Source organism: Simochromis diagramma, unplaced genomic scaffold (genome assembly GCF_900408965.1).
Source record: "Simochromis diagramma unplaced genomic scaffold, fSimDia1.1 OVJJ01000411.1, whole genome shotgun sequence".
Lineage (NCBI taxonomy): Eukaryota > Metazoa > Chordata > Actinopteri > Cichliformes > Cichlidae > Simochromis > Simochromis diagramma.
Genome location: NW_024386735.1, coordinates 831,449 through 858,396, shown reverse-complemented (window position 1 = coordinate 858,396; position 26,948 = coordinate 831,449). Strand labels below are relative to the sequence as shown.

The 26,948-nt window shown below is 40.3% G+C and overlaps 2 protein-coding genes across 10 annotated transcripts in view; one reads left to right on the top strand and one right to left on the bottom strand.

The window, feature by feature from the left end:
• The window catches only part of LOC120734676 (FERM, ARHGEF and pleckstrin domain-containing protein 1-like), a 67,427-nt gene extending 46,801 nt beyond the window's left edge, over positions 1–20,626 (top strand). For 3 of the 6 annotated variants that reach the window (XM_040033868.1, XM_040033667.1, XM_040033717.1), the window contains 16 exons: positions 845–1,079; positions 7,489–7,697; positions 9,313–9,402; positions 11,110–11,243; positions 12,718–12,799; positions 12,914–12,975; positions 13,064–13,239; positions 13,321–13,451; positions 13,570–13,638; positions 13,748–13,837; positions 14,459–14,541; positions 14,956–15,068; positions 15,994–16,154; positions 16,838–16,945; positions 18,258–18,409; positions 19,474–20,626. In XM_040033868.1, coding sequence (XP_039889802.1) covers positions 845–1,079; positions 7,489–7,697; positions 9,313–9,402; positions 11,110–11,243; positions 12,718–12,799; positions 12,914–12,975; positions 13,064–13,239; positions 13,321–13,451; positions 13,570–13,638; positions 13,748–13,837; positions 14,459–14,541; positions 14,956–15,068; positions 15,994–16,154; positions 16,838–16,945; positions 18,258–18,409; positions 19,474–19,549 — 1,971 coding nt within the window. In that variant the 3' untranslated portion in view covers positions 19,550–20,626. Of the gene's footprint in view, positions 1–844; positions 5,384–7,488; positions 7,698–9,312; positions 9,403–11,109; positions 11,244–12,717; positions 12,800–12,913; positions 12,976–13,063; positions 13,240–13,320; positions 13,452–13,569; positions 13,639–13,747; positions 13,838–14,458; positions 14,542–14,955; positions 15,069–15,993; positions 16,155–16,837; positions 16,946–18,257; positions 18,410–19,473 lie in introns of those variants that run through there. The other 3 variants (XM_040033794.1, XM_040033957.1, XM_040034041.1) reach the window with 3 other exon arrangements.
• Positions 19,812–26,628, bottom strand: LOC120735166 (gamma-glutamylaminecyclotransferase B-like). 4 transcript variants are annotated; one of them, XM_040034472.1, is made up of 3 exons: positions 24,653–24,750; positions 21,951–22,056; positions 19,812–21,736 (listed from the first exon to the last, which is right to left on the bottom strand). In XM_040034472.1, the coding sequence occupies exons 2-3, from the start codon at positions 21,954–21,956 to the stop codon at positions 21,242–21,244; spliced, it is 501 nt and encodes a 166-aa protein (XP_039890406.1). In that variant the 5' UTR covers positions 21,957–22,056; positions 24,653–24,750; the 3' UTR covers positions 19,812–21,241. The 4 variants fall into 4 exon arrangements, with proteins under 4 accessions (XP_039890406.1, XP_039890570.1, XP_039890491.1 ...); XM_040034636.1 differs by lacking the exons at positions 21,951–22,056; positions 24,653–24,750 and adding an exon at positions 26,604–26,628; XM_040034557.1 differs by lacking the exon at positions 21,951–22,056 and having other exon boundaries at positions 24,653–24,771.
• Between the last annotated feature and the right edge of the window lie 320 nt (positions 26,629–26,948).

Below are 26,948 nucleotides of genomic sequence, written 5' to 3'. Positions count from 1 at the left end.
TTAATCAGCTGCTTAAAGCCCTGCTTTTCCAACACATAACCCCCGCAGTAAAATCCATGGGTGCTTGGAGTTATTGATTGGCATTACGTTCACACTTCATGCTGCTAGCATATCCTGCTATCTTTGCCTCAATGAGCAATATGAGTTTCTTTTACACTTTCAGCAGGAATAGTTTTCTTGCATATCAAAGTACTGTGTTTTGTGAGAGGTTGTTGAAGTAGCTCCGTATTTAGGTACTAAATCAACATTGGGGGCTGACATTGGCTCTCACTCTTAGACATGCTCAGGCTTGTCTTGTCTGAATTATCCTTCAGTCTATGCCATAACCTGATGGGCACCTCCTGAGAAATCTAACTACATGTCAGGTTAACTCAACCCACAAGTGTTTTGAATTAATCAGTGAGAGAATAACAATCATTGCCTCAGTATAAAGAATAATAGTCATAGCGTAAATGTATGGACTCAGAAATGTCAACTACCAAAATAGTGTGAGGGAAAGTACAGTAGAAAACCAGAGGGAGAAATATGTTTACCTTTACTTGGAACTGCATTAGAAAACGCCGAAACACAACCACACGATAATTAACAAGCTTTTTTTTTTCTTCTTCTTTTTTTAAAAATCACTCCTCAGCATCTTTGTTTACATCTGGAGCTGTGATTACAAAGCTTGTGTACCCATGCCGTTCCAGGGAGTGAAAATGTGTAACTGAGTGCTTGCTCTAAGGCTGTCCCTGTAATAGAGCCCAAATAAATAACAGTTTTATCCTTTATTATTCCCCCCTTTTAACCTTTCATTCCATCTTCACTCCATGTTCTGTCTTTTCTCCCCTCTTGTTATTTGCAGAGTGCCACGTCGATCCCGTTAGCAGACCAGCCTGACTCAGACAGATTGAGCCATCTGGCTGTACCTAATGGTTCGGAGGAGCCACAGGCGGTCACGCCCCCCACCAACGGTCTTCATGGCCTAACGGCAGCGCCTGGCTCAGACCCGACTCAGCCCCGACAGAACCACCACGTTGCGGGATCAGTACTGGACCAGCAGCTCCTCAACCCAGGTCCATCCTGCAGGGCAAACAAAGGCAGCAGCTCTTCTATTCCTTACATAGACTGCAGCGACATAGACAGTGAATGTGATGTGACAAAGAACAACAGGGCTACCCGGGGTCACAGCAATGCAAATGACAGCAATGAGGATGAGCCTTGTGCTTATAGTAGGCACTTGGGTAGTCCTGGTCGAAATGGGGGGCAAGCTGGGAGGCTGTTTGGGGCTGTTAATGGGTTCTATCACACCAATCACCAAGGGCTGATGCAGCAGGGTATGGTGGGGAAGCAGCAGCAAAGCATGCAGGGTAACAGGAACACTGTAAATCAGTCTCCTGTGTGTAACAAGTTTAATGTGAGTCACGAGCTAACAGATGAGGACGTTTTGACAAATGGGCGTCTCCCGCTCCACAGCACGCTGTTAGATGAGATCTTTCAGGGGCGAGACAAGCGAGGTGCAGTGTTGGGTCGTCCATTAGGAACCGGGACACGCAGTCAGTGCTCCAGCCCGGTGATCAGCAGCTTCCATCACCGCACAAACTCACTCAGTCACTCAGAGATGACAAACGGTCACAGTCAGCCACGTTCAGCTTCGCGGTGGGATGACGGTGGGCATTATTTCAGTAAACGTCCTGGAGCGCTCCCTGTGGAGACTCCCACAGTCCCGCCATCATCCCATCCACAAAACCACTATGGCAGCTACTCCCCGATCGCCTCAAACCGCACTTCGCCAAATCTGGCTAAACCGTACTACAACAACAATAACATGAGGAACCGCTCTGACACTGACCCGTTCATTCTCAGCCAGCTGACATCGACACCCATCAACCACCGCAATCGCTCTGGGCTGCACGCCAAAACTCCTGGCTCTGCCCCACTGGAGCGTAGAATGATGATGACCAACGGCAATGACAGGAACCTCCTGGTTCCTGGTCAGCCACGGTCCAATACGGTGCAGCGGATGTTCGGGCGTCAGGGAAAGCCCGGCAGCAGCCCGTCTAATAACAAATACAACACTCTAAACCAGCCGGTCCAAATGATCGACGGGTCTACTAGCAGCGGCACAGACACCAGCGACACAGAGTCAGACACGGGCAGCAGTGCGTACAGCCAGCCCTTAATGTACGGCAACCCGGCCGCCGTCAGCTCCATGATTTCGGTTAACTCAAACGGCACATCCCCGCTCTCTCACACCAAGTTCCATTTCGGGAGTTTGCAGTTGGAGGAGGGTGGCGACGGTGAGGAGGAAGAGGAAGGGTGTTACCGCTTTAATGAGGAAGACATAGGCGGTCGGGTTTTTAGCTGTTGAGCGAGCATGAGTGGGCAAAAGGAAAAAAACAACGTGTTAATTTAGTGTGTTACAGATAAACAGATGTTTAAAGTCGTCTTTTTCTTCTTAGAGACAGCTTTGTCTTCCTGCTACACTGACGAGCACCGAAATAGAAGGAAAACACTATGGTTGATTGCGATGCTTTTACACATTTTATAATCAAGCACGCTTTACACACAGGATCTAACGTATTTTCTGGAGCGTAAACATAGGACAAGATGTGTGTTTTCTAATGGCGAATTGAATCTTTAATAACATCTGTTGTTTCTAAACTCCTTTTTTAAAATTACGTATGCAGATTTCTTAGTAAGCTGCTAGCTGACACTTTTGTGAGCCAGCCAGCTCTTTGTATAAAATAATACAATAAAATAATGAGCATACATTTGGTAAAAGCTTCCTCACAACGTGCCATAACTCAGAAACGTTTATATTCACTGTAGTTGAATGTGCAGAAGGAAATGTTTCATAGAAAGTTAGAGGAAAACCTTGAATTTTCAAAAAATTCTTGTTCACTTCACACTTTACTTGTTAGCATTTGCCACACTGTTGAGAATTAAGACAATTTTTTCTTATTTGTGGGACATTAAGGTGTAGAAGTGTGTGTGAAGAGTTTTTTTCTTTTTGGTAGTAAATGTGATACTTGATTGGTCTTTCTAAAAGCTGTCAAGCTCAGCAGATTTTCTGCCTTTCTGTGGCATTATACACCCATTTTGTAGTTATAGTGTAGCTTTTTTTCTCTAAATCAGACTGTCTGGTGCAATAGATGGACTTTGAGGTAATAGCTGAAGTTCATAAATGGATTTGATAGGATGCTAGGAGGGACTTCTGTACAGTTGGTCTGATCCCCTTTAACTGTACAGTGTATTTGATTTAGTTAGTCGATTGAATTGTACTTGGAGTGTTACACTTTGGGAAAAGTGTGTTTTCTATGTGAGTTACTGGGATCTGCCAGAGGAGGAAAATAGCCGACTGCTGTTGTTCCTGTCTTCTGAGCAATTTTTCATGCATTCAGTTCATTTGTCTGTCTGTCGTGGGTGATCTGCATGGTATTCTGGATATTTGCGGTCATGACTTTTTGTATTTAGACCAATTGAAGTAGGTTTGCATCAATTTTAGGGAAACCCTAATCTTTTATATCTGTGTTTTCTAGCTGAAGCTCCATTTGTCTCTACATTTCAACACTTATGCTACTTCAGCTGGCTGGTGATGGGTTTAGGGGGATTTCTTCAGCCTTTATTTCTTTCTACGGTTATGCTTTCTCTTTCTGTCATGGTTTATATGCACACAATCAGCGGTAATCAAACACACCGACCGCCATCCTCGTCCTGCTTTGCTCGGCTTGGCTCCAGGCATGCGCTGCAACCGCAAACAGAGGTAACCCTGTTATCTTTCACCTCTCTGGATGCTGTTTTCTGCTGGTGAAGGCTTCCCATCTCCATCTCTGTCACTGGCTGCTCCACTACAGCACGCTGAATTGGATCAAACTGAAGTGAATTAAAGTGTGGGCTTCTCTTGAGACATGCAGGAAATGTTTGAATGTCCCATAAACTAAATCAGTACAAAAATAAGCCAACCTGTTGAGTATCAGTTGAAATTACTTTAAAGATCAACACAAGGAGCTTTTGTTTAGATGTCATGTGTCAGCACTGTCATCCAGATGGACTGAGTAAGCAAAAATTGCATTAAATGGTATTAAATCAGTGTCTTAGCTTGCTCATTCTCATTCTGGTTTGGTTCTTCTTGCATATTACAGTCTTTTTGCACCTAAATTGTAGCACAACAAATGCAAACACAAACAGTACTGTTAGTAGATTCAGTTTCAGGAAGCTGAACTGTTTTGCTGATATTGGGGGTTCAAGTTACAAGGTGGCTTAATTTGGACTGAATGTCGTCAAGATTTTATCAGCTTCCAAGGTTGAATGACCTTTTGTTTCCTGCTGCCTCTACCTGAATCAAATGTTCATGATTCACTCTTTGTAAATGTTTGTTTTTAAGCATGTTCTCGCTTCTTTTTTTGTTGTTGTTATTTCAAGGGGTTGAAAAAAAGTCTTTCAGCACTGTTTTCTCACCATTTCACTTTCTGTACTGTAAATGCATGTTAACCAGGTGAAGGATGTTGCTGCTCTCTGTCACTCAACTCTGTTTTTGCTCCCTCTGTCACGCTGTGTTTCTGTCATGGGGCTTAAACTGGATCCAGATGTGTGAGGTTGCAGTTTAACACAATCCTAACAACAACCCTATAGCTTTGCAGGCTTCTAGACTCCGATACTTCTTACTGCAGTTTATAGCCCTTTTTTGTTGTTGTTATTGTTGTTGTTGTTGTTGCTCCTTGCTCATGATTTCTCAACTGCACTGTTTTGTTTTTAAATATTTAGAAACCATTCGTACCCATTGCGGTTTCCTCACCAAGCATGAGGACAAAACAAGGCTGACTCAACTCCAGTGCTCTTTTAACGGAGACTGAGAGGGCGAAGGTAGACAGACACAAGTAACGTTCAGCTTAAAGCATAATGCAAGTGCAAAAATAAAGATATCTTTGAGAGATATTGGCATTTTATTTTTTAAGGTATGAAAGTCAGAGTATTGTGAGAAGTTATTCACATGCATACACTGGAATACTGGGGTTGAGTCCAGCTTGTCTTTAGTCTCGCTGCCTGTCAACAAGTAGCACTTGAAGCCAGTCACTTCCACTGAAGCTTGTTTTTGTAGTTTTAATATAAAGTAGATGCAGTAAAAGACTGATTGATTGATTGATTGATTGATATTTTGTTTATTTATGGAATTAATTGCAGCCAAATTTGGTTAATTTGACTGATTAATTTAAAATGAAAGGTAAACTACCTTGTAGCTTTTTTTGGCGATTATATATACATATATATACACACTGTGATGATATCAGGTTGCATCACGAAATAGTTTGAAACTTTTGGAAATATTTGATGTCTTTCTGAAAGCTAAAGATTTATATATGTTGAAAATATGAAGCTACAGCCAGTGGCAAGTTAGCTTAGCTTAGCAAAAAACATACCCCATATCTCGTCTAAAAGTGACAAATTCCACTTGTTAGCAACTGTAAAGTTTAGAAAATAACTTGACAGGTTGCGGTTTTGTGGGGATTTTCTTACTTGTTGCTAACTAAGCTAAGCTAACTTAAGCTGAGTTCATATTTATAGACATAAGAGGTTTCAGTCTTCGTATTTAAGTCTGAGCAAGAAAGCAACCATATTTTCAAAGTGTTTCTTAAATTTAGATTATTAAAATGGTATACAAGGGTACTGCTGCATCACTTGATCCTTTAATCTTTTTCTTTTTACATGATTTTTTTTAAAAGGTGTAAACCACTTGTTTGCTGTTCTTTTAAAGTTAAAGTGGAGACCTTGGTGGCAGTTGGGGTTTGCATGTTTTCTATTTATTTGTTCATTTTAATGACTGTAGCATGCTTTGAAATTATAAATACTGAACATGCATCCATTCTAGTCAAAGATCTGCATAAGCATCTTTACAAATTAACACGCTGATTTTGAATGGACTAAAGCTGCATTGACTCACTGTTTTTTCTGTCTCTGCTGTAACACTTTGTATTCCTCCACACCTGTCCTTTTTTTTATTTTTTTTTTATTTTTTATTTTTTATTTTTTTTAATTTTCATCACTAAGCACCTTCTGAATCTTTTTTGGTGACTTCCCTGAGGCCCCCTTCCCCCATTTTCCCTTTAATCTCTCTTTTTAACACTGTAACTGATTGTGTGAACTAGTGTCAATAAACAAAAAAATGATGACGTTTGTCAGAAGAAAAGGGACTTGGGAATTTCTTTAGAACAAACAGGTGCTGAACTGCCGTGCCCCTCACACACCCACCTATATACCCTCCGCCTGCTCGTCACATGGATCCCACCAGTGTTTTGTGTTGTGGTAGTTAGTCTGTAGCGTAGCCTGTTTGTCTTTTTCAGTGTTGTACTTGATTCCACTCCGTTTATTGTTTTGTAGCTTCAGTTCGTTTTTTTGTGGTAGTTTCTTAGTGGTCTTCTGTATGGTTGTCAGTGTTGTTATAGCATCCCCCCCACACACAGACTTGCACTCATTGGTTGCCATGGTTTTATCCATGATTCAGTTTGGTGTATAGAAGTGGACTCTGTGGAAACTTTGCACCTGGGCAAGTATACAGTCACGACTTAGTACCATGTAGTTAACATCTGTAGTGTTTCTCACATTAGTGAGAAGTAGACTTATCTTTTTACCCTTTCCATCATTTTCATAAAGGGCTGCCAGAAGCAGATTTAAACTACTCAGAGCAGATGCCTGTTATACGACAGCTCCATTTAAGGCATCATCAAAACTTTTTAGTAAAAAGTTAAAGTGGCTAACTTTTACTGCTTCCAGCATCTCAAAGTTTAGGTGATCTTTTTTTAAATCATAAATGGTTGTAAATTTAATGGCACTGATCAGTCTTGTACTGTCCTTCTGGTGTTTATGTAGGCAAATTGAAGCAAAAGATAGCTTGCTGATGAACTATGAAATATGCAGAAATGTTCAAAGCCCTCCACTATGCACACCGTCATTCTTCCCCTTAATTTGCCTATGTAATGCCTTGATATAACCTTTATTAATGGTTGGCTCCTTACTAACAGTCTGTTTTTCTTCTCTCCATCCCTTCTAGCTATGCTTTAATCATATTCACATTCATATAAGTGAATGCAAATAGAATAGATTAGACCATACTTTAGAACTGATTGTGTAGAATTATCCAGTGTTGAAATTCATTGCCAATCATCTTGTTTTATGTTTAACTGAGTTATTTGGAGACAATATTATTGAACAATTATTCTTCTTCTTGTTAAATATGTTTTTAGGTGCACAGTGCAGTGAGCCTGGAAACCTTTTGCTTCACTGCTGTGTCTGGCAGAATAAATAATTCTGTCATGATTAAATGTTCTATTAAATGATAAGAAATACAAATACAAGTTGGCAGTGCATTTCATTGTAGAAGCTGAATTTCTCTTTGTATCAAATTTAACACTGTCCCTTATCTTCTCTTGTCATCTTCTCTTACTCTTTGTTCTATTCCTAACCTCCGCTTCTCCCCCCTTTCTATATTCTTCTTTTCTTCTCGCCCCTCAGGAAGTCCGGGTTCAGAGAAGTCTTCGTTGGGAGGTCCTCATGTAGCAGTTAATGGGAACAGCTCTGTGAATGGGCAGAGAATGGGAAGGACTGGGGTCCTGGGTGCTGAACAGAGTGCTGAAATCCAGCCGTTATCCCCACTTACCAGCCCGCTGCTTACCGAAGCGGGATATGTTCGCAACGATGAGGAAGACGAGGCGAGGAGGAAGGTGGGTATACAGAGAGTAAGAAGGTGGATGGGGAAATTTCTTGTAATCACTGAATTGGCCCCCAGAAGGACTTCAAAGGAATTTAGTCTGGACTAAGAAGTTGTGAACACCCAAGTCTTTCAGTACTTGGAAAAAACAATGCTGTGACTCAGACAAATGTGCAGAAGCCTTTAGCCACTCCTCTTTTCTTTATATTTTGATTCAAGCACCCAGAGATTCTTGTAATTTTTGTAAGTGCGCTTGAGCAATAGTTTTCCAGGCTTTCTTAAGTCCTTTCAAAAGTCTTGGTGACTTTTTCACTCATTTCAATCCAGTTCTTTCGCCTGACCATTTTCATAGGAATTATTTGTTTGTTAACACTGACCTATGAATCACTGAAGCATTAATATGGTCAAATCAAGTTATGACCCTGTGTTGTGTTTACACAAAACAGACAGGAATAAAAACATGAAGTAACAAAGAACTTGTTTTGTTGGTACAGCCTGTCACAAAAACGCATAACTTGCTCTTATTTCTTGCATATACACATGGAGATATGAGGAAACTGGACAAGTAGTGGACAAAATAAGAAGTGGCATACCTGAAAAAAACAAAACAAGACCTTGTTGCAGATGAACTATATCTGAAAGTCTTGTCCTTAAGAAACAGGAAAACTAAAGCAAAGACCTGACTCAGGACCTGAGAGATGCATCTGGACCCAAAGGTCGATTCATCGACTGTTCACTGAAACCTCATCAGAAATGGTCTCAGTGAAAGACTGGCTGTCAAGAAGCCAATCTTAAGGAAAGAAAGGGGTGGGGGTAGGAGTGCTGAGGTATTCCACATTACAGAAGAACTGGAATGAAAAACAGTGACATCAGGTCTGAAGGAGTGACAAATCCAAATGTGAAAGTTTTCATTCAAATCATTGTCGGTACGTATGGAGGAGGTCATTAGTGTGCTGTGAGTGTCCACAGCAGGGGTCTCAAACTTAAATGAGCTGTGGGCCACTGCTGGCACTGTCATCTCATTGGAGGGCCGCTTCAGTGTTCAAGTAATACAAATATTGTATAACAATACAAAACTGCAAACGTGAATGCAAATTTGTTTTCTCACTCTTAACTAACAGAAGTCTTTCATTGAACTACCAAATAAACAAATTGGTTCTCTCTTTCTGACCAGACATGTGGCAGCACTTCCGCTATAATTTTGTTTGTATTAAAAAAAAAAATGCAGACGTAAGTGTACACATTAGTTTTTGACTGCTAGTGAAAAATGTTTCACTAGCAGCATTTTTTTTTTTTTTGCTTTTTAAAGAACTTATTTTAACATTGGACTCAACAACAAACAAATCCTCCCTAACAAAAAAGTAACTTCAAGGGCCAAATCAATGAATCAATGCAGCTATTTCCAATTTTTCTAGCAAAATGCAAAGAAATAAGGTTGGCTGAAGACTTTTGCATGTTACTGTAATTTGGTGAGACAAAGAAATTATTAATTGGGGGAATTCATCCAAATTAATAACAAGAACTGAACTGCTGGTCTTTCGCAACATAATGTGCAGACTTCTTTCTGTAGAAGATGAGATAAAAATATATATAAACAGATTGATTTGCTTCTTTTTGTTTCTGTCTAGAAGTTTCCCACAGACAAGGCTTACTTTATAGCCAAGGAACTATTGACCACAGAGCGGACCTACCTCAATGACCTGCAGGTTATCACAGAGGTAAAGATAGTGGTGCCTCTTTGTCTCCATGTATTGTCCAGTCTCTTGTGTCCAATCTGTTATCTCTTCCCTTCACACTGTGACGCCATTACCATCTGGATTAGACTGAAAGTGGCAGGACCAAGAGCCAGTGTGGTCCAAAAGCATACCGTGAGCCAAGGCTGGTTTCTTTAGAGCCTTAGTACCGGAATAATGAGTCAAAACTGTTGGTTTAGAAGCCTAATTTTGGGACAGTGTACCAAAATTAATCTTTTTAAAAGCTCATGTGCTGGAACAGTGAGTCAGGGTTGGTTTGCACCGCACAACGTGCTGAATTCGAGATGCAAGCGTTGGTGTTTTTTACAGCTATATATTAGAAAAAGAGGCCCCAAAGGGAAAGTAAAGGCTCAAGTCTGAACCAAACTCACAAATCTCACAGTGTTTGTTCTCAGTAATGCAACATTAATATTACATTAGTTCCAGCACACAGTTCCAGTCTTACTTCTCTTTTTTTATTCACATCCCAGAAAAAGGCTTTTATGTGCCTTTAGTTTGGCCCCCGACTGAAGGCTGAAGTTTATGAGCACTTTTCTCATGCAGGACAGAGATGAAAATGCATTCAGTGTAGTGCATATGCTACAACTCTCTTCCTTGTAAGTGAGCAGACTTGTATCTTTTTGCTGTTACATAGCTTGGACAGACTAATTAGCTTCAGGCTCTTTTAGTTTACAAGTAAAACCGCTGAAGTCAACACAGAAAAAAAACCCACTCTGCATTTATAAAAACAGCGTCTGGGATGAAAGTGCAGCTTAATGTGGGTCAGACTCAGTCTTTGCTTTTATATGACTCACTTTTACTGTCTGTCGCAACTGCTTTCGAAAAAAAAAAAAAAAAAGGAAATGTGATAGGCGGGGTTATGATGAGTAAAGACCACCAATGCAGAAACACAGGTTCAGCACCTGCTTGCTAAAGACCTGTCTCCTTAATACTGAGACACTGACGGTGACCTCTGACCTCGCTGTGGAGTGGAAAACGCCTCTGTTCCTACTTTTTCCTTTCTCAGCTGTTTTTCTTCACATTAGTAGTTTCCAGCCTCTTTGATGTGGAAAGAAGGCATGCGCGGGTGCTTTTTTAAAACCTCTTAAACATTTTCCTTTGCTGGTACAGCTCACGCCTGGGATCCCACACCCACCCATCTTTTTCTCTTCTTTTTTCTTTTCTTTTTTTTTAAATCTCGTGTCACTCATGCTCTTTCCGGGCGAGTCCGTCTGTGAAACTGCTGGACTGCCGCCTGTCTGCTCGAGCTCTCAGATCCTGTGTGATTTACTACAGCGGGGAATATAACACCTCTGTGTCAGGGGTCGTGGTGCGCTCACACGGGGCCCTGAGCACATTTATGTGTGTCTGATGGATTTCTGTTGTCATGTCCAATCCCTCATCCTGGATCCTACCAGTAATGTGTGGGACCTCATACTGGATGTGTCCCTTCCAATCTCTGCCAGTAATCTGGGGGAGTTGTGGATGAGTAGGAGTTACATTCTCATTATTTTTATTCCTTCTGAATGTTTTGTTCACTTACTTGTGAGGAGCAGAAAAGGCACTCATTATGTGCCGAAGTATCCAATATGGAAATACAATTTAAAAAAATATATGTATATAGTAAAAGATAAAATGTGATCTGCATTTTCTTCTTTTTCCACATGTCCACATTGTTTGTCAATTTTCTAGTCCTTCCACAGCGCTGTGGGGAAAGACGAGGCTTTCCCAGACTCTGTTAAGAGCCTGATCTCTGCCAACTACGATCCAGTGTACAAGTTTCATCAGGGATTCCTCAAAGAGACAGAGCAGCGGCTGGCGCAGTGGTCAGTGTCCATCTGTTTCCATTCAGAAAAGTTTTTTTGTTTTTCAGAAATTTACAGATGAGGTTTAAAATTATTTATTTTTATTGTATGTTTATTATGTTTAAAAAAGGGCTTGAATTAAAGCTGTATTTGTTATTTTCATTTTCAGCTCTATAATTTTATTCAGCCTACTCTGGAAAAGTAGCTTTGCATGATCCACGGTTCAAAATAATCTGTATTTATCTTAACCTGGGGCTGACTCTGACTGAAAGAAGGTGTTTTAACTCCTCTCCCCCTACTTTCATATGATTGGCTGCCCCTCTTAGACTGAACAGAGGAGGTGGGTGGGGCTTCTGTGCTCACAGACAGCGCATCCACACTGGAACTGATTCGCAGTGATGTGGTGACCACAGAAAGCGAATGAGTTTCTATTATTTCAGATGACTACATGTTTAATAACCGCTGGTGACGGGAAGCAGGCGAGACCCGAAACTAACTTTGTCAACTTCTACATGACTGACTGAAGCCACTACCAATCAGAGTGAAGAAGACTATTAAAAATGACATATGAATCTTATCGTAAAGGCAATCAGAGCCTGCAATGTCATCAAGCAACTGGCCTTCAGCTTCAAAATGATGCAAAACAAGCGAACCATCTCCGGTGCGAACACAGCTTCAGTCTTGGCTCTGTATGACATCATCTACATCCAAGAGTGGAAAAGGCTGTCTCAAACAGAGCATTGGGCTCATAGGGTTTAGTAAGCCTTATCTAAACAACAGTATGTATACAACATTATATAAGGTAAAGAATAATAGGCCCCATTTTTAACAGAGGAAAAAGAATAAAAATAGAATATGTTACAAACTAAAATGGTCACAAATTAATTCCTTCCTATTTTTATGTTTAATTCAAATGTGTAGAACATTTTCCACAGTGCAATTAAGCAGGATTAGTGCATGTAATCAAAACAAGTCCAAAAAAATGGGAAGCATTTTAACACCAGATTAATCTTGGTGCTGATGTAGGATCAGGAAAAATGAATCCCTTCTACTGTAGTTCGTCTCTGTGTGCTGCTTTGTTTCCAAGCAGTTCTAGTCATGTTTCATAGTCATATTCAGCCTAGATTTTGTTTAGTAACCCAAGGAATTATTTGAACTGATTACATTTTCATTTTCCTTAATCTGAGATGGCTAAATGGCTTTGTTGGAAATTTTTTCCTTCACTTGATATAATGTGGTATGAAAAAGTCTGTGTTCGTGCAAATACCTGAAATTCCTCACTTTCCCTGCTGTCGGAATCTGTTTTGTGTTATCTCTGTAATGACAGGCAGGAGCACACATACACACTCACACACACTTACACACACTGGTGAGATGAATGGGTCTGTGGGAGTTGAATGAAGACTTTTCCACACTTGTGTAAGATGTTTTGAGCTGACACCTACTGGTGAATCTGTGCTCCTGCACATTAACGCACGTCTTAATCTCTCTTCAGGGAGGGCCGATCTAACGCCCACATTAAAGGAGACTATCAGCGAATTGGTGACGTTTTACTCAAGAACATTCAGGGTCTCAGGGTAAATCTCCATACTTGACTCTGGATCATTAATTTCATAAAATAAGGTGCATTTTAATTTTTAACTTTTAATTTCTGTCTCTTATCTTGGTTTCATCTCTTTCCGCATCTGCAGCAGTTGACGATTCATCTCCAGAAACATTCAGAGTGCCTGGTAGAACTGGAGCGGGCCTGTCGGTGGGTGGCAAAACAGTGAGCATGCAGACAAGTTGTTCAAATCAAAACAGGATGTCCTAAAGAGAAACTTCATCCCTATGACTATCAGGTCCAGTCGGAAGGTGGAGACTTTATGTCGAGACTTCGAGCAGCAACGGGTTTGCTACCTGCCCCTCAACATCTTCCTCCTCAGGCCTCTTCACCGCCTGCTGCACTACAAACTTATCCTGGAGAGGCTCTGCAAGCACTACCCGCCCACACATGATGACTTCAGGGACTGTAGAGGTACACAGTCCCCCACACCTACCCTTTCCGCTCACGTGTGTATTTTCTTTCTATATATGAAAATAAATCTGTCTCCTCCAGCTGCCCTGGCGGACATCTCGGAGATGGTGTTGCAGCTTCAGGGAATCATGATGAAGATGGAGAACTTCCAGAAGCTTATAGAACTGAAGAAGGATCTGACCGGCGTCGAAGACCTCATCAGCCCCGGAAGGGTGCGGCTCTTTAATAATTCAGCTAGTCTAGATTCATCCTGGACATTTGTAGAGTTTTCACTTCCTTGCTCTGCCGTCCTGTTGTCACATTGTCGGTGTGATTCTGTTTCACTTACAGGAGTTCATCAGGCTCGGTTGCCTCAGCAAACTGTCTGGAAAGGGCCTTCAGCAGAGGATGTTCTTCCTGGTGAGACTTTATGCTGGTTTCTACTAAAAAAAACAAAGCATTTATAATACCTCTAAACAAAGCTCTTCACTCTTTTTTTTTTTTCTTTTTTTTTTTTTTTTCTTTCCAGTTTAGTGATTGTTTGGTGTACACCAGTCGAGGCATGACTCCATCCAACCAGTTTAAGGTTCACGGCCAGCTGCCTCTCTATGGCATGACGGTACATAATCAAAACGCACACACAAAGCAGTTTCTTTTCCTTACGAAAGGTTTTTCAGATTTTTAAATTGTTTTGTTTTCCATCTGGCTCATTCTATGGAAATGTTACATTTTAGGGTTACAAGTTGTTTATATCTTTAAAAAATATGTTATTTCAAAAGCACCTTCTTGAGCCTTCTGTTTAGGAATTAAATATTGTCAGTGAATTATATAATTTTATAAATGAGTAACTACAGACGTGCTCCCTACAGTCAAGTATAATTAGTATAGTGTGTGTTGTTTATGAGGTCAAAAAGATAAATGAACATCATATTATAAATACAATCTGTTCTTTCTATATAAACATATTTTTGTGTTTTTTAATTTATTTATTTTTACTCTGTCACATTAAATGTGCTTAAACATAATTTTGCATCCACTAAATTTTTCTACAGAGAATAAATACTACTACTAATAATAATAATAATGAATTATTATTATTATTATTATTATTGTTATTACTGACTGAGGAACTAATATTTCATAGAAACCTTTGAAATGGCCAAACTACTAAAGCAGTAGTTAGGTAAACAGAAATTATGTTATTATGACATTAAATGATGACATTATGTTATTCCCGCAGATCAGAGAAAGCGAGGAGGAGTGGGGAGTCCCTCATTCGTTCACCTTGTTCGGGCAGCGGCAGTCTGTGGTGGTGGCAGCCAGGTATTCATTAACACACATGCAAAGATGCTTGTAGATATCTGAAAATGAAAGCAAAGAAATTGCAGACAGGAATAAAAGGGGAATAAAAATACAAACCGTGCATTGTGAATGGAAGAGGAAAAACAGCTGGTCTGTATTAAATTAATAGAGGGCAGCCTCGTTAAAGTTTGCTTATCCTCAAATTAAACTGGACTGCGTGACCTAGTTTCCAGTCACTTACTCAGTCACTGATTAAAAAGTTTTATCTGGCTGTAAAGTGGCAGTTTCATGTGAAGCAGACTTAATAATATGCATTTCCCTTCATGAAGGCTTCTCATTTTCTGCCTTTTTTCCAAACCGATCTGCTCAGCTGTTAAAGTTAGAGATGCCCTATCACTTGTTTATTTTAACATGTCTACTTCCTGCTGTGTCCAGCTGTACATCAGAGATGGAGCGCTGGGTGGAGGACATCAGGATGGCCATCGACCTGGCAGAGCAGAGTAGCAGCTTAAACAATGACCTGCTCTCTACCAGCCTCTCTGACAACAGTAAGTCATCTACTGTTGGTTTAACGCTAAACGTTAAATTGATTCTTCTCCCTGCCCAAACACCACATCATCATCACATCTGTCAGGACTGTGGGAACCAGAAAATCAATAAGATCAATCATTAACCACATGTCTACACTTCTTTATGAGGCTTTTTTTCTATAGGCCTTTTTAAAATAGATCAACCCTTACCTGTTAGACACTACTGCACAGTCCTCCGCAGCTTTCAGCACCCCATGAATATACTCAGGTCCAGGTGGTCGCTTCATCGTATTTTTAATGTTACCTGATATATGTAGGTGCAGACCCGAGGTATCCCTGACTTTACTCATCCTGTTGTATCCGTCAAGCTATTCAATAAGGCCTCCTCCTGTTGACCTGTTTGACACCCTGCATTGTTTGTCATTGGAGTCCACATGCCATGTTCATTTTTAACTCAAGCGGTTAAAGAGTATTGCCTTACAAGTGACGACAAAAGAGGGCTTCTTTCTCTTTTCCTTTTTTTAAAAAAAATGAAACTTTATTGAAATTGTTTTGATGCTGAAAGATTCTCACGATAAAAGGGCTTTGTTCTCATGTTTTTTGAGCCCACTACCAAAGCCCATGGACATGGATGTTAGGTTAAAAGGTTATTCTAATCTATCCATAGATAGGAACGGGAGTGTGAATTGACTGTCTGGCTCTGTGTCTTAGCTGGGATACGCTTCAACCCCTCTGTGACCCTGATTTGTACACAAATGAGTATATTTGTGGTAAAGTCCAATCTGAGCATGGTTGCTCTAACAGATGTTTTCACTTTGTAAAAATAATTTGATGGTTTATAATTGCATGGAGCATGAATGAATGAAGAACTCATAATGCATCTGTTCAGAGTGAAGTTCTCTCCTGCTAACCACCCTCGTTTTCACCTGCCTGTTTTTTGCAGAGCTCTCAGAGGACGGAGGAGGCGAGCAGGAGTCTGAGGACGAGCTTGGCGGCTCGCGCTCGTCCCTGGAGCGCCAGGGTCATCGCGGTAACACCACCGTGCATGTCTGCTGGCATCGCAACACCAGCGTTTCCATGGTGGACTTTAGCATAGCTGTGGAGGTACCACTAATGCCCGTCTTCTCCTGCCACATTCCCTGTTTTTCCTTCCCACCTCTGTCTTTGGAGTCCAGCTGCCTGTTTGTGTCCCACTTGTTTACCGCTGTTCTGTCTTCTTCTTCTTTGTGCTCAAAGAACCATTGCCCCGATGTCCTTTGTGTCTTTTCTTTCTGCTCATATCTGTGTTTTTGTCTTTCTCCATCGGTGTCCATCTGTTTCTCTATTTCTGCATCTGTGTGCACTAACATTGGTAGAGGCCATCAGTAGTGCGGCCAGTGAGTTGATGAGGCCCCTCAGCAGACTTCATCTCTTGCTTTGCTGGTTTGCTGGTACAGAAAACACAGCCTGTCTTTTAGCGACACCTGCTGGATTAGAGAGGTACTGCAACAGCTGCAAACGTGTTTAGCTATACAAATCAGAAATAAATTAATAAATGACTCTTATAATAAATATTTTTTCCTAAAATTCGCAAATATTTATGCATTTTTTGCACTTTACCTACTGATGCTCCCGCTAAATTTCAACATGACTATATTACATTGACAGGACCTGATGGCTTTCTCTTTCCCATAATCTCCTCCGTTTTAACATCCAGTTAGACTAACACTGTGTTGCATCATTGAGTCATCATTGATTGTTTTATCCATTTGCTTTTTGCTCTCTCCTTTCTTCTGTCGCCCTCGCAGAACCAGCTCTCAGGTAACCTGCTAAGGAAGTTTAAGAACAGCAATGGCTGGCAGAAACTCTGGGTGGTTTTCACCAACTTCAGTCTGTTTTTCTACAAGTCACACCAGGTAAGACGAGAAGGAAAACACTGGCAGTTACAGTGCAAATACGCAGGAATGGTTTGACTTGATAATTAAAAGTGGGAAGCTGATAGTGTCTTTAAAATTTATTGAAGTCAGTGTTGGGAAGGTTACTTTTAAAATGTATTCCACTACAGATTACAGAATACATGCCCCAAAAATGTATTTTGTAACGTATTCCGTTACGTTACTCAATAATAATAATAACGTATTCTGAATACTTGTGGTTACTTAATATATTATCATGTTTTTCACAACTACATGAATGTACTATTGCTGTGTGATTTATTACTTTTACTGAAGGTTACTTGCCATACTAAAACAAACTAGATGTTTAAATCTTAATATAAATGAGTAACAGTAGGGTGGACAATAGGTAAGGCTGCACGTTTTGCAGCGATCTTGTATTGAAAACTATTCCGCGCGTATATAAAACAGGTCCGCGGCTCCAAACCGTAGTAAAGGGACCTCTGGCTTATATGTCGGGCTTGTAGCCGAAAACTAGCTTTACTTGGTTGTCTGGGTCCACTTTGCTAGTGAGAGCCAGAGAGAGGCGTTGAAAGACGGCTCCAACAGAACTTATTGTTTCGGAAACACGAATACAGTGTACAGTCGAGTCTTAATAACTTACTTACAACTGGGCTCGTCAGGCACCCTTTTTGGCTGCAGTGGTTATTATTATGTTTGCATGCTTCCAGTTCCCATTTCTGCTCGGTGACAACTCGTACTTTTCGACTGTTTTTCTCCCTCCCTCGCTCACAGACACATAACAGGTATGGCAGTCCATTCTCCCTGCAGCACAGACTACACTGCCCATGAGGCTACATTCTTTAGGGCTGTGCCTGTAGCACTCTCCCTATTGCCTTCATATTAAATCATTTTTGTGAATAATTTTTTAAAATATTTCTTCACGTCATTATGCGGACCACATGTAGAGGTGACATGGGCGGCAAGATTGAGACCCAGGCATTAGAAGCCTCATAATGTGTGTTTTGGTGGAAACCAAAAATAGAGAGGTGACAGAAACAGGAAAATACCACCGTGTAATCCATTCATTTCAACAAAGTAACTGTATTCTGAATACTACCTTCTTAAACAGTAACTGTAATGGAATACAGTTACTCATATTTTGTATTTTACATACGTAATGGTGGTACATGTATTCCGTTACTCCCCAACACTGATTGAATTAGATTGATTTTGTGCAGTCGCAGCCACAGAATGTAGTTTCAGTTACTCTGATCAGTTTAATAGTAGAGGTTGTATTAACAGATGTTTCCCTCTTCTGACTCATGTGCAGGATGACTACCCTCTGGCGAGCCTCCCTCTGCTGGGCTACTCTGTCACCGTCCCATCGGAGTCAGAAAACATCCACAAGGACTACGTCTTCAAACTCCACTTCAAGTCTCACGTCTACTACTTCAGATCAGAGAGCGAATACACCTTTGAGAGGTGGGTGTACAGTAATAGAGACAAATGCAGAAATGCAATTAGTTACAACGTGCTTTAACTTAAACCATCCTTTTATTTTTTTTTTAATCCGACTCTCTGAAGCTACATCCATCTTTTACAATGTTTGATAAATTCCTTAAATCTTTTTAATGTCCAGAACGACTCCACAGCTTGATGCTGACTTTTTAAATTGTCACCGTTTTTACAGTAAAATAGAAAATAAAATATGCCTTAGGACTAAGCTGTGAGTGGCAACTCATATGGGTATGCAGTGGTCTCAGGCGTCATCTAAAGCCTGGAAAATGAAAATGAATTTTTTTTTTTTTTTTAGGAATATTTGGAAATGCATTTACTATATGTGTTCAGAGCGCAGTACCTTGTGATCACCCTACTACCTTGGTGCTAGCGTGATACACTGAATATCATGTTCTAAATATAAAGCTCATCTTCTCTTCTTTCTGAAACATTTAGATTTTCTCTCTAGCACAGATGGTAAGAGAGTGACACTCATTTAAAGAGCACTTGTAAATAAAGGCTTAAAATTTAATCTGACACTTGAACAGCTGAAAGGCATTTCTACATGCTATGTGTGGGTCCAATAAACAGGTTTAGAAAAAACAATTACAAACTACAGGAAAGAGACTGCTTATAGTCTGGGCCCTCTTCTGAAATTCAGATAAATTGTTTCATTTTAAATGTAAAAGTCAATTTCTGTCTAGTTCAATTTACCAAGTTGTATTGCATTATATATTTAAATTATTTTAATAGAACTTTTTGTGAGCAAACCCAACTAAGGAAAGCATTAAGTATTTTAAAAAGTGAATATTAACAGTAACACTATTCAAACAGTCTCCTTAGCCCTGTAACCAACTAGCAACCTTCCCAGGGTGCACCCCACCTCTCGCCCTATGATAGCTGGGATATGCTTCAGCCCCTCCCATGGCCCTAAATTAGATAAGGTGGAGTAAACGGATGGACGGAGTATTCAAAGAGAACTTCTGCGATGTTTGATATATTTCAATCAATGTTTGAATCTACTGATATAAATCCTTTTTTCCCACCAGGTGGATGGAGGTGATCCGGAGCGCAACCTGCTCTACTAGCAGATCACTGCCGAGCACCAGGAAAGACCTTTACTGATGATTCCTCCACCTCATACTCTCTTGAGTGAAGATCTCGACTGCACAAACACCAGGAAAGACTCTTCCAGCTGCACAAGCTGACACTAATTATTACCTCTGACTCCTTACACAGACTCCACTCAGAGGTCTTCCCTCTTCACCTTATTATTACACTTTCCACACCATTAGTGTCTGATTAGCAAAAACGGTCTGCAATCATCCACAATGTAATTCTATGTGTAATTTTTCCATTTGTCAACCTGGAGCGCCACGTTGTGTTATTTTCTTCCACCAAAGCGAGAGAAAAGGCGTACCCGAGCGCGGGCGAAGGATCTGAATCCCTTTGGCCTCACTTTCTCCGAGCACTCCTCTGGTTCACTGATATTTGGCCGGTGCTTTATAATATTTTATATTTCTGAAATGGATGAAAAGTGTCTTAAGATCGGAAATAAACGTTATGTAGAAAGCTGTGTGCATGTGGACACAATAATTATGTTTTTAATTGTATGACAATCGGTCTGTATGTAATTTGATGACTTAAATGTAATGTAAGTTTGAACACAATAAGAAATCCTGCAATGTTTTTTTTTATCATTATTATTATTATTAAGTCATCTTTTTTGTACAGTACTTTTGACACTGTGAAATATTCTTAATTCTTTTTTTTCTTTGTCTTGTTTCAAAACACCTGAAACCTTCTTCCAAAGCCAACAGAGATTTTGCTGGTTGATTGCCAATTACCTTCTCTTCAGTATTCCTCAAGTTTTATGGATTTTACTATTTTAAAATAAAGATGAACAGATTGTGTTCATATGGAACAAAATGAAACTTATACAAAAATTTCTTTTTTTCTCTTTTTATTGAGTTTATCCCTTAGAGGGGATGAACACAGCACATGGAAGATCATACAAAAAAAATCAGGGTGAATTTTTATTTTTGAGGTAAACAAAGATGTGCAGAATGTAAATATTAAACACATTGTCTGCAGATTAGTGTAAAATCAGAGTTCATATCTGTGTAATATAAATGCTCTAAGCCTAGAGTGTTAAACTCAGTGAAAATCTCCTTTCTGTCAGTATAAACACATTTAACTACACATTTATAGTGCAAATCATTTTTTCTACCATAGTAAATGAAAAGAAATGTTAAAAATCTGAGATCTTTATCAGTGTGTAAAAATGCTATAAAAATTTCCAAAGTCCACCCAGTGGGTCAAATTGGCAGCCTTTGCTGGGCTGAATCTAGCACCCGGAGCTTATGTTTGACAGCACTGCTAAGAGCAGGGGTATCAAATGACACAATGTGTTTTGTTTGATGGCATTGACACCACACATTGATCAGCAGCTGGGTCATTTCCTCCCAGACTTCTATGCAATCACTTTTTTATGAAGCACAGGCTGGCCATACATTACTCATAATGCTTCCCAGATGATTATAAATCATAAAAAGAAAACCAACTTTGTAAACAACATCACTAATGTGCAACTTTCAGTGGCACAGTGTGCCCTTTTCCTTCTCTACACACTATCCTTACTTTGATTGTAAGCCTGCCTATCTGTTATTAAAATTAATTTCTCTTGTGATTTCTTTCAATTCGACACACGACAGGAAACAGCACCCATGTCCAGGTGTTGTTTTCCTGAGAGCTCCTTCACCCATTCTGCTAACACCACATAGAGGTCCATTTGTCAGTTGCATCAGCATGATGAGATCAGTCCCGCTCTTCTCTACGCCTATATATGAGCCCATGATCTCCCTCTGAGTCGTAGTTCTCGTAGCACGGCAGCGAGCGCCAGTCTGGCTCGCACGTTGAGGTGGTGTACACAAATGCATCTGTGATGCTCCCCGGTGACACCTTCTCCTCTCCTTCCGTCTTCCCCACCCACTCCTTCACCTCCAGCTGGACCACTGTCCGCTGGTACAACGTTGGGACGCTTTCAAAGTCATCCAGGAATTTCAGCATCTGGTCATCCACTTTGTAGATCTCCCCGTGCACTCGGTGACCCTGGCCAGAGATGTTGAGCAGGAAAGGGATGTTGTACTCGGTGGTGATCACTAGCGGGTATTTCTGGATGGTGAACGCCGAACCCAGGTACTCGGCCTTTCCATTATTGCTTTCGAACATGCGGTAGTTGTTGGGCTGCCCCTTCTTCAGAGTGCCGTAAACGAAGACCCGAGTCATGAGGACAGAGGACCAAAGACGCACCTGTCGTGTAAAGAAAGGAGAAACATCTCTGTGAGCAAATTCCCAGCAGGTATTACTGTCAAAAATATATTTATACAATTTTACTATTACTCTGTATATCAGTCACTTGTGCAGAAGTGCAAATTTGATCTCATTTAAAATGATCAGACCTTCAAAATAAAATAAAATCAAACTCAAATCTAGGTAACACTGTTTGGAAATTTGAACTCCTTACACGCATTAATTAGGAAAGCTGTCACGGCCAGCGGAGGCAGACCTTGTGGAGAGTGTGTGGTGGACCCAGGCGCGAACACAGGCGAGGAGACGGGAGTGAACTTAAACTGATACACATACGACACGACAACGAACAAAGGAAGACTGAGGACTTAAACACACACATGAGGCAGAGACAGATGAGAACACAGCTGACTAGCTGATTATGAAACATAATGACAATACAGGGAGAGTAACACTAACTACAATGAACAAAGAACACCAGACTCTTCCAAAATAAAACAGGAAACACGGAGACATAGACTTAACATAACCGCATAGACAAGAAACATGACACGTAGACGCATGAACCAGGGAGACTGAGTACAGGGGGAGATGACAGAAACAACTAAGAAATAAAGGACTAAACAGCAGAGGTGGGACCAAGTCATTGTTTTGCAAGTCTCAAGTAAGTCTCAAGTCTTTATCCTCAAGTCTCAAGTCAAGTCTCAAGTAATGTCAGGCAAGTCAGAGTCGAGTCTCAAGTCACTGGTGTAAAAGTCCGAGTCAAGTCACAAGTCTGAAACTTTGAATTTCAAGTCCTTTCGAGTCTTTAAAAAAAAAAAAAAAAAAAAACGAAAAAATAATGTTGCAGTTATATGCTAAATGTAAATATTAGACCATGTAATTTTTAAATCTGTGTTTTTCTCAACACATGACAAAATAGTGAACGTAGAAAATATACACAAATTGTGAAATTGCACCTCTTTAAAATGCAGCTCAATTAAACTTAGCTCCAAGAATAATTTTCACCGACAGTTCTGAGATAAGCTGCATGTTATTCTTGGATGCGGTTGTAGGACCAGCTTTAAAATCGCATGACAAAAATATCATACACATTTAAAAAAAACTGCATCACCAACGTAGCCTGGACAACATTTGCTAGTTAGATGAAGTCAGCTATCTCATCTTAGCATATTTATATGCATATTTATAATCATACGGTTCTTGGAGTGAGTGCATACACTCATGAAGTTTAGTAACTTCAGGTCACTGCAACAAGCCCAGGTACAGTTTACCGACGGATGGGTGCAGGACCTTGAAATGCACCGTGTAGAAAGTAAAGACCATCGTACGTATCATAAGTTTACCAGTCTCACAAATCGTCGTCATAAATACACATTCCTTAACTGTTTATTAATAGGACCTTTGAGCTCAACGGTAATTAATTAGCAGTGGAAATAATTTCTGGTTCATCACAGAAATGTAGCAGTGACAATAATACTTGTATGCTGTAATCGCACTGGGCAATTAGTGATACAAAAAACCTGTTTTATCCTGTGAATAAAAGTATATGTTTTTGTCAATGCACCATAATAACAGAAGCGAAACGCAATATTGTGTCAGGACAATTCACTATTTATGCACAATAAACAAAGGAGCATAGCGTGACATTTTCTGTTCAGCGCCAGACTTGCTTGTAACCTATATCACTAATTATGTTATGAAAATGACGTATTAACTACTAAAAAACACTGACCTTCGTGTAAATGCTTGGAGCAGACTAACCTGTGAGCTGGAGTGTTCTGGGACGTTATATTTGATCTTTGAATGGCTGCAATCCAGGCCATCCGTCGCGTCTTTGTTACTTCGGAAACATGGCTGAACAATTTCTCTTCAACGACGTAATCCGATAACAACCGATCTCTTTACCCGTCGGCTTCCCGTGGCTGTCATGCGACCGGCTATTGCAGTTAATAATACAACAGCTTCTTGACATTTTTGTGTTTCTTTTTATCGCTGTATAACTGATTTCAATTGAAAGCCTGCGTGCGCTAGTACCGCTTGCCACGAGTTCCCAGAATCCTTTGCGGTTCTACCCGTGAATGACGTCACATTTTCAATCTCTATATAATATGCATGTTAAATTTTATATTTGGGGTAAAATATCAAGTCTTTTCAAGTAAACCGGTTCAAGTCCAATTCAAGTCCCAGGTCATTGGTGTAAAAGTCCAAGTCAAGTCACAAGTCTTAGAACATTTTTTCAAGTCAAGTCTAAAGTCATAAAATTAATGACTCGAGTCTGACTCGAGTCCAAGTCATGTGACTCGAGTCCACACCTCTGCTAAACAGCAACCTAGAAATTAACTAGATCAAAAATGAATACAAAAATACATAAAACTCAAACACTGGGTCACACGACCCAGTACCGTGACAGAAAACAATCAGCAGATTAGCATTACATGCACAGATTAAACATGACTATAATAAAACACTTCCTACAACACCAACTGTCAGACTGGATCTGCACACATTCCTGTCATGCTGTGACTTGTGAACTTGGACCTGTCGTGACTGGATCTCTTTGGATTGGTTATTAATATAAAGTACAGTACGTGCTCAATGATTAACAGGCTGAGAGATAATCGGACAGATACTTTAGTGTTAGAGCTGGGAGAGGTCATTCAATGACAGTATATGAGTGAAAAACACTGTTTACACCATGTTATGCTTATGGGTAAGTTAACAGTCAGTTACAATTACCAGGCAAGCACATCATCACTGTGTAATGCAAAAGCATAAGCTAGGCTACCTCAGAGCTCCTCAAACCTGCTCGAGCTGTAAGAACAATACCGATACCGGAAGTGCAGCTTTAATACACACGCTGTGAAGTGACACACGTTTTTTCCGTCATAAATCTACCATAAAGAAGCGCAGACCCACCTTGAATAAGCAGTAGCTTTTCTACTGGAAAGAGCCGTCACTACTGTCTCTGGATGGCGCATGCGTGGAAGCAATCCAAATAAAGGCGGAAACAACAGAGGGCGCTAAAGTGACAAACAAAACAAGGGCATCGTGGGAAAGGACCTAGAAAAAGGGTTTTTATACTATACTGAAGTCAAAATTAAGCAAAAAACAAACAAAGAAATAAACAATTAAACATTAAATACATCATTAAATATCAATATTTTTCACTAACTATGTTGGAAATAAGATTATTATTGAAAAATTAATTGTATGTATTAATTAATTGACTTTGTCATTAATTGCCCTCCTGTAGACTGGCGATCTGTAACCTTAACCTGCCTCTTGCCCTAGCCGGGCAGCTGATATAGGTTTCAGCCCGTGCACGTCTGCTGGCATTACAACACCACCGTGTCCATGGTGGACTTCAGCATAGCTGTGGAGATACCACTACTGTGTTTGTGCGCGTCTTTCTTCTCTTGCCACATTCCCCATTTTTCCTTACTACCTCTGACATTGGAGTCCAACTACTTGTATCCCACTTGTTTACCATTGTGTTTTCTTCTTCTTTGCTCAAAGAACGATTGCCCCAAATCAGAAATCAGAAAGAAATGAATAAATGACTTTTGTAATAAAGAAGATAAATACATATGTAAAAATCTGTGTAAGTAATTTGCAGGATGTTTATTCTGCTTATGACAAAGCAGAATAAAAGTTTATCCCCTGGAGAGGACAGACTCAGCACAGATCATACAAAAGAAATCAGGAATTAATTTTTATTTCAGAGGTAATCAAAGACAAGTGGACTGTAACAGTTAAACACATCAGAGTTCATATCTGTGTGATATAAATGCTCTAAGACAGGGGTGTCAAACTCATTTTACATCATGAGCAACATACAATCAGCTTTGATCTTAAGTGGGACCAGTAAAACTCGCCTTTCTGTCAGTGTAAACTTGTTTAACTGCACATTTACAGTGCAAGTCCATTTTATATTGTAGTAAATGAAAAGAATTAAAAGGAATCTGAGATCTTTCTCAGTGTGGAAAGCTTTAAAAGTTTCCAAAGCCCACCTGCCGGGCAGAATCTGGCCCCTGGGTCTCTTCTAAGCCTTTCTTAACCTAGTTGCCATTAAATAAGACTTTCTTTGAGACCACACACTCATCGGAAAACTCTTTGGTGAGGTCATAAATCAAGTAAGCAGCTGGGTCATTTCCTCACAGACTTCTATGCAATCACATTTTTATGAAGCACAGGCTGGCCATACAAAAGAATGCAGGTTGAAGGCACTTACACATTAGCTTCACCTGGAAGTTAACGGTAGTAAACTTTAAAAGGTCAGTGTTATGAAGCTGATCTGACAGTACATCTTCATTTTTCTGAGAAAGGTTTGCAGAGCATTCTTCTAGGTGCACAGCATCAGGCTGGAGTGATTTTCTCAGGGACATGGAGGCTTGTCAGTTTCTAAAACAAAGCTTTTACCCTGTAAGAGGAAGCTAGCTGCTGACAAATGGGTGCATGTGGTTCAGAGAACGTTGGCCCTACAACTTATTATTTACTATACATGTGCAGTTACTGAACTGCAGATCAACTTTTCTATTAATATTTTCAAATTGGTGAGAAACTAGATGACCCTTATGAGGAAAACATTGAGGGAACGGTTTACCCTGCCCGGGATAGGGTTACCTATCCCGGGCCCTGCCCTGGAGCCAGGCCCGAGGAGGGTGCATCTGGTGGCTGGGCCTTAGTCCATGGGGCACAGCCGGGCACAGCCCGAAAAGGGGACATGGGCCCATCCTCGAACTTGCTCGAGCTGTAAGAAAAATACAGATACTGGAAGTGTAGTTGTAAAGCATATGCTGTAAAGTGACACACATTTTTTCCGCTTGGCTCTCAGTGATAAAACTACCACAAAGAAGCGCAGACCCACCTTGAATAAGCAGTAAGTAGCTCTTCTATTGTAAAAATGAACCACCGTAACAGTTTGAGGACGTGCCAAGGACGACGCATGCGTGGAAGTGCTTCAAATAAAGACGGAAACAACAGAGGGGGCTAAAGTGCGCTAAAGAAAAAAATTGCATTGTGGGAAAGGACCCAGAAAAAAGGGTTTTATACTATACTGAAATCTAAAATTAAGCAAACAAACAAATAAACCATTAAACATTGAATACATCATTAAACATTTAATGAACTGTGTCATTAATTACCTTAGAAATAAGTCATTTAGTATTGGCAAAATTCACAAACTTCGTCATTAATTAGCTCTGCTGTAGCC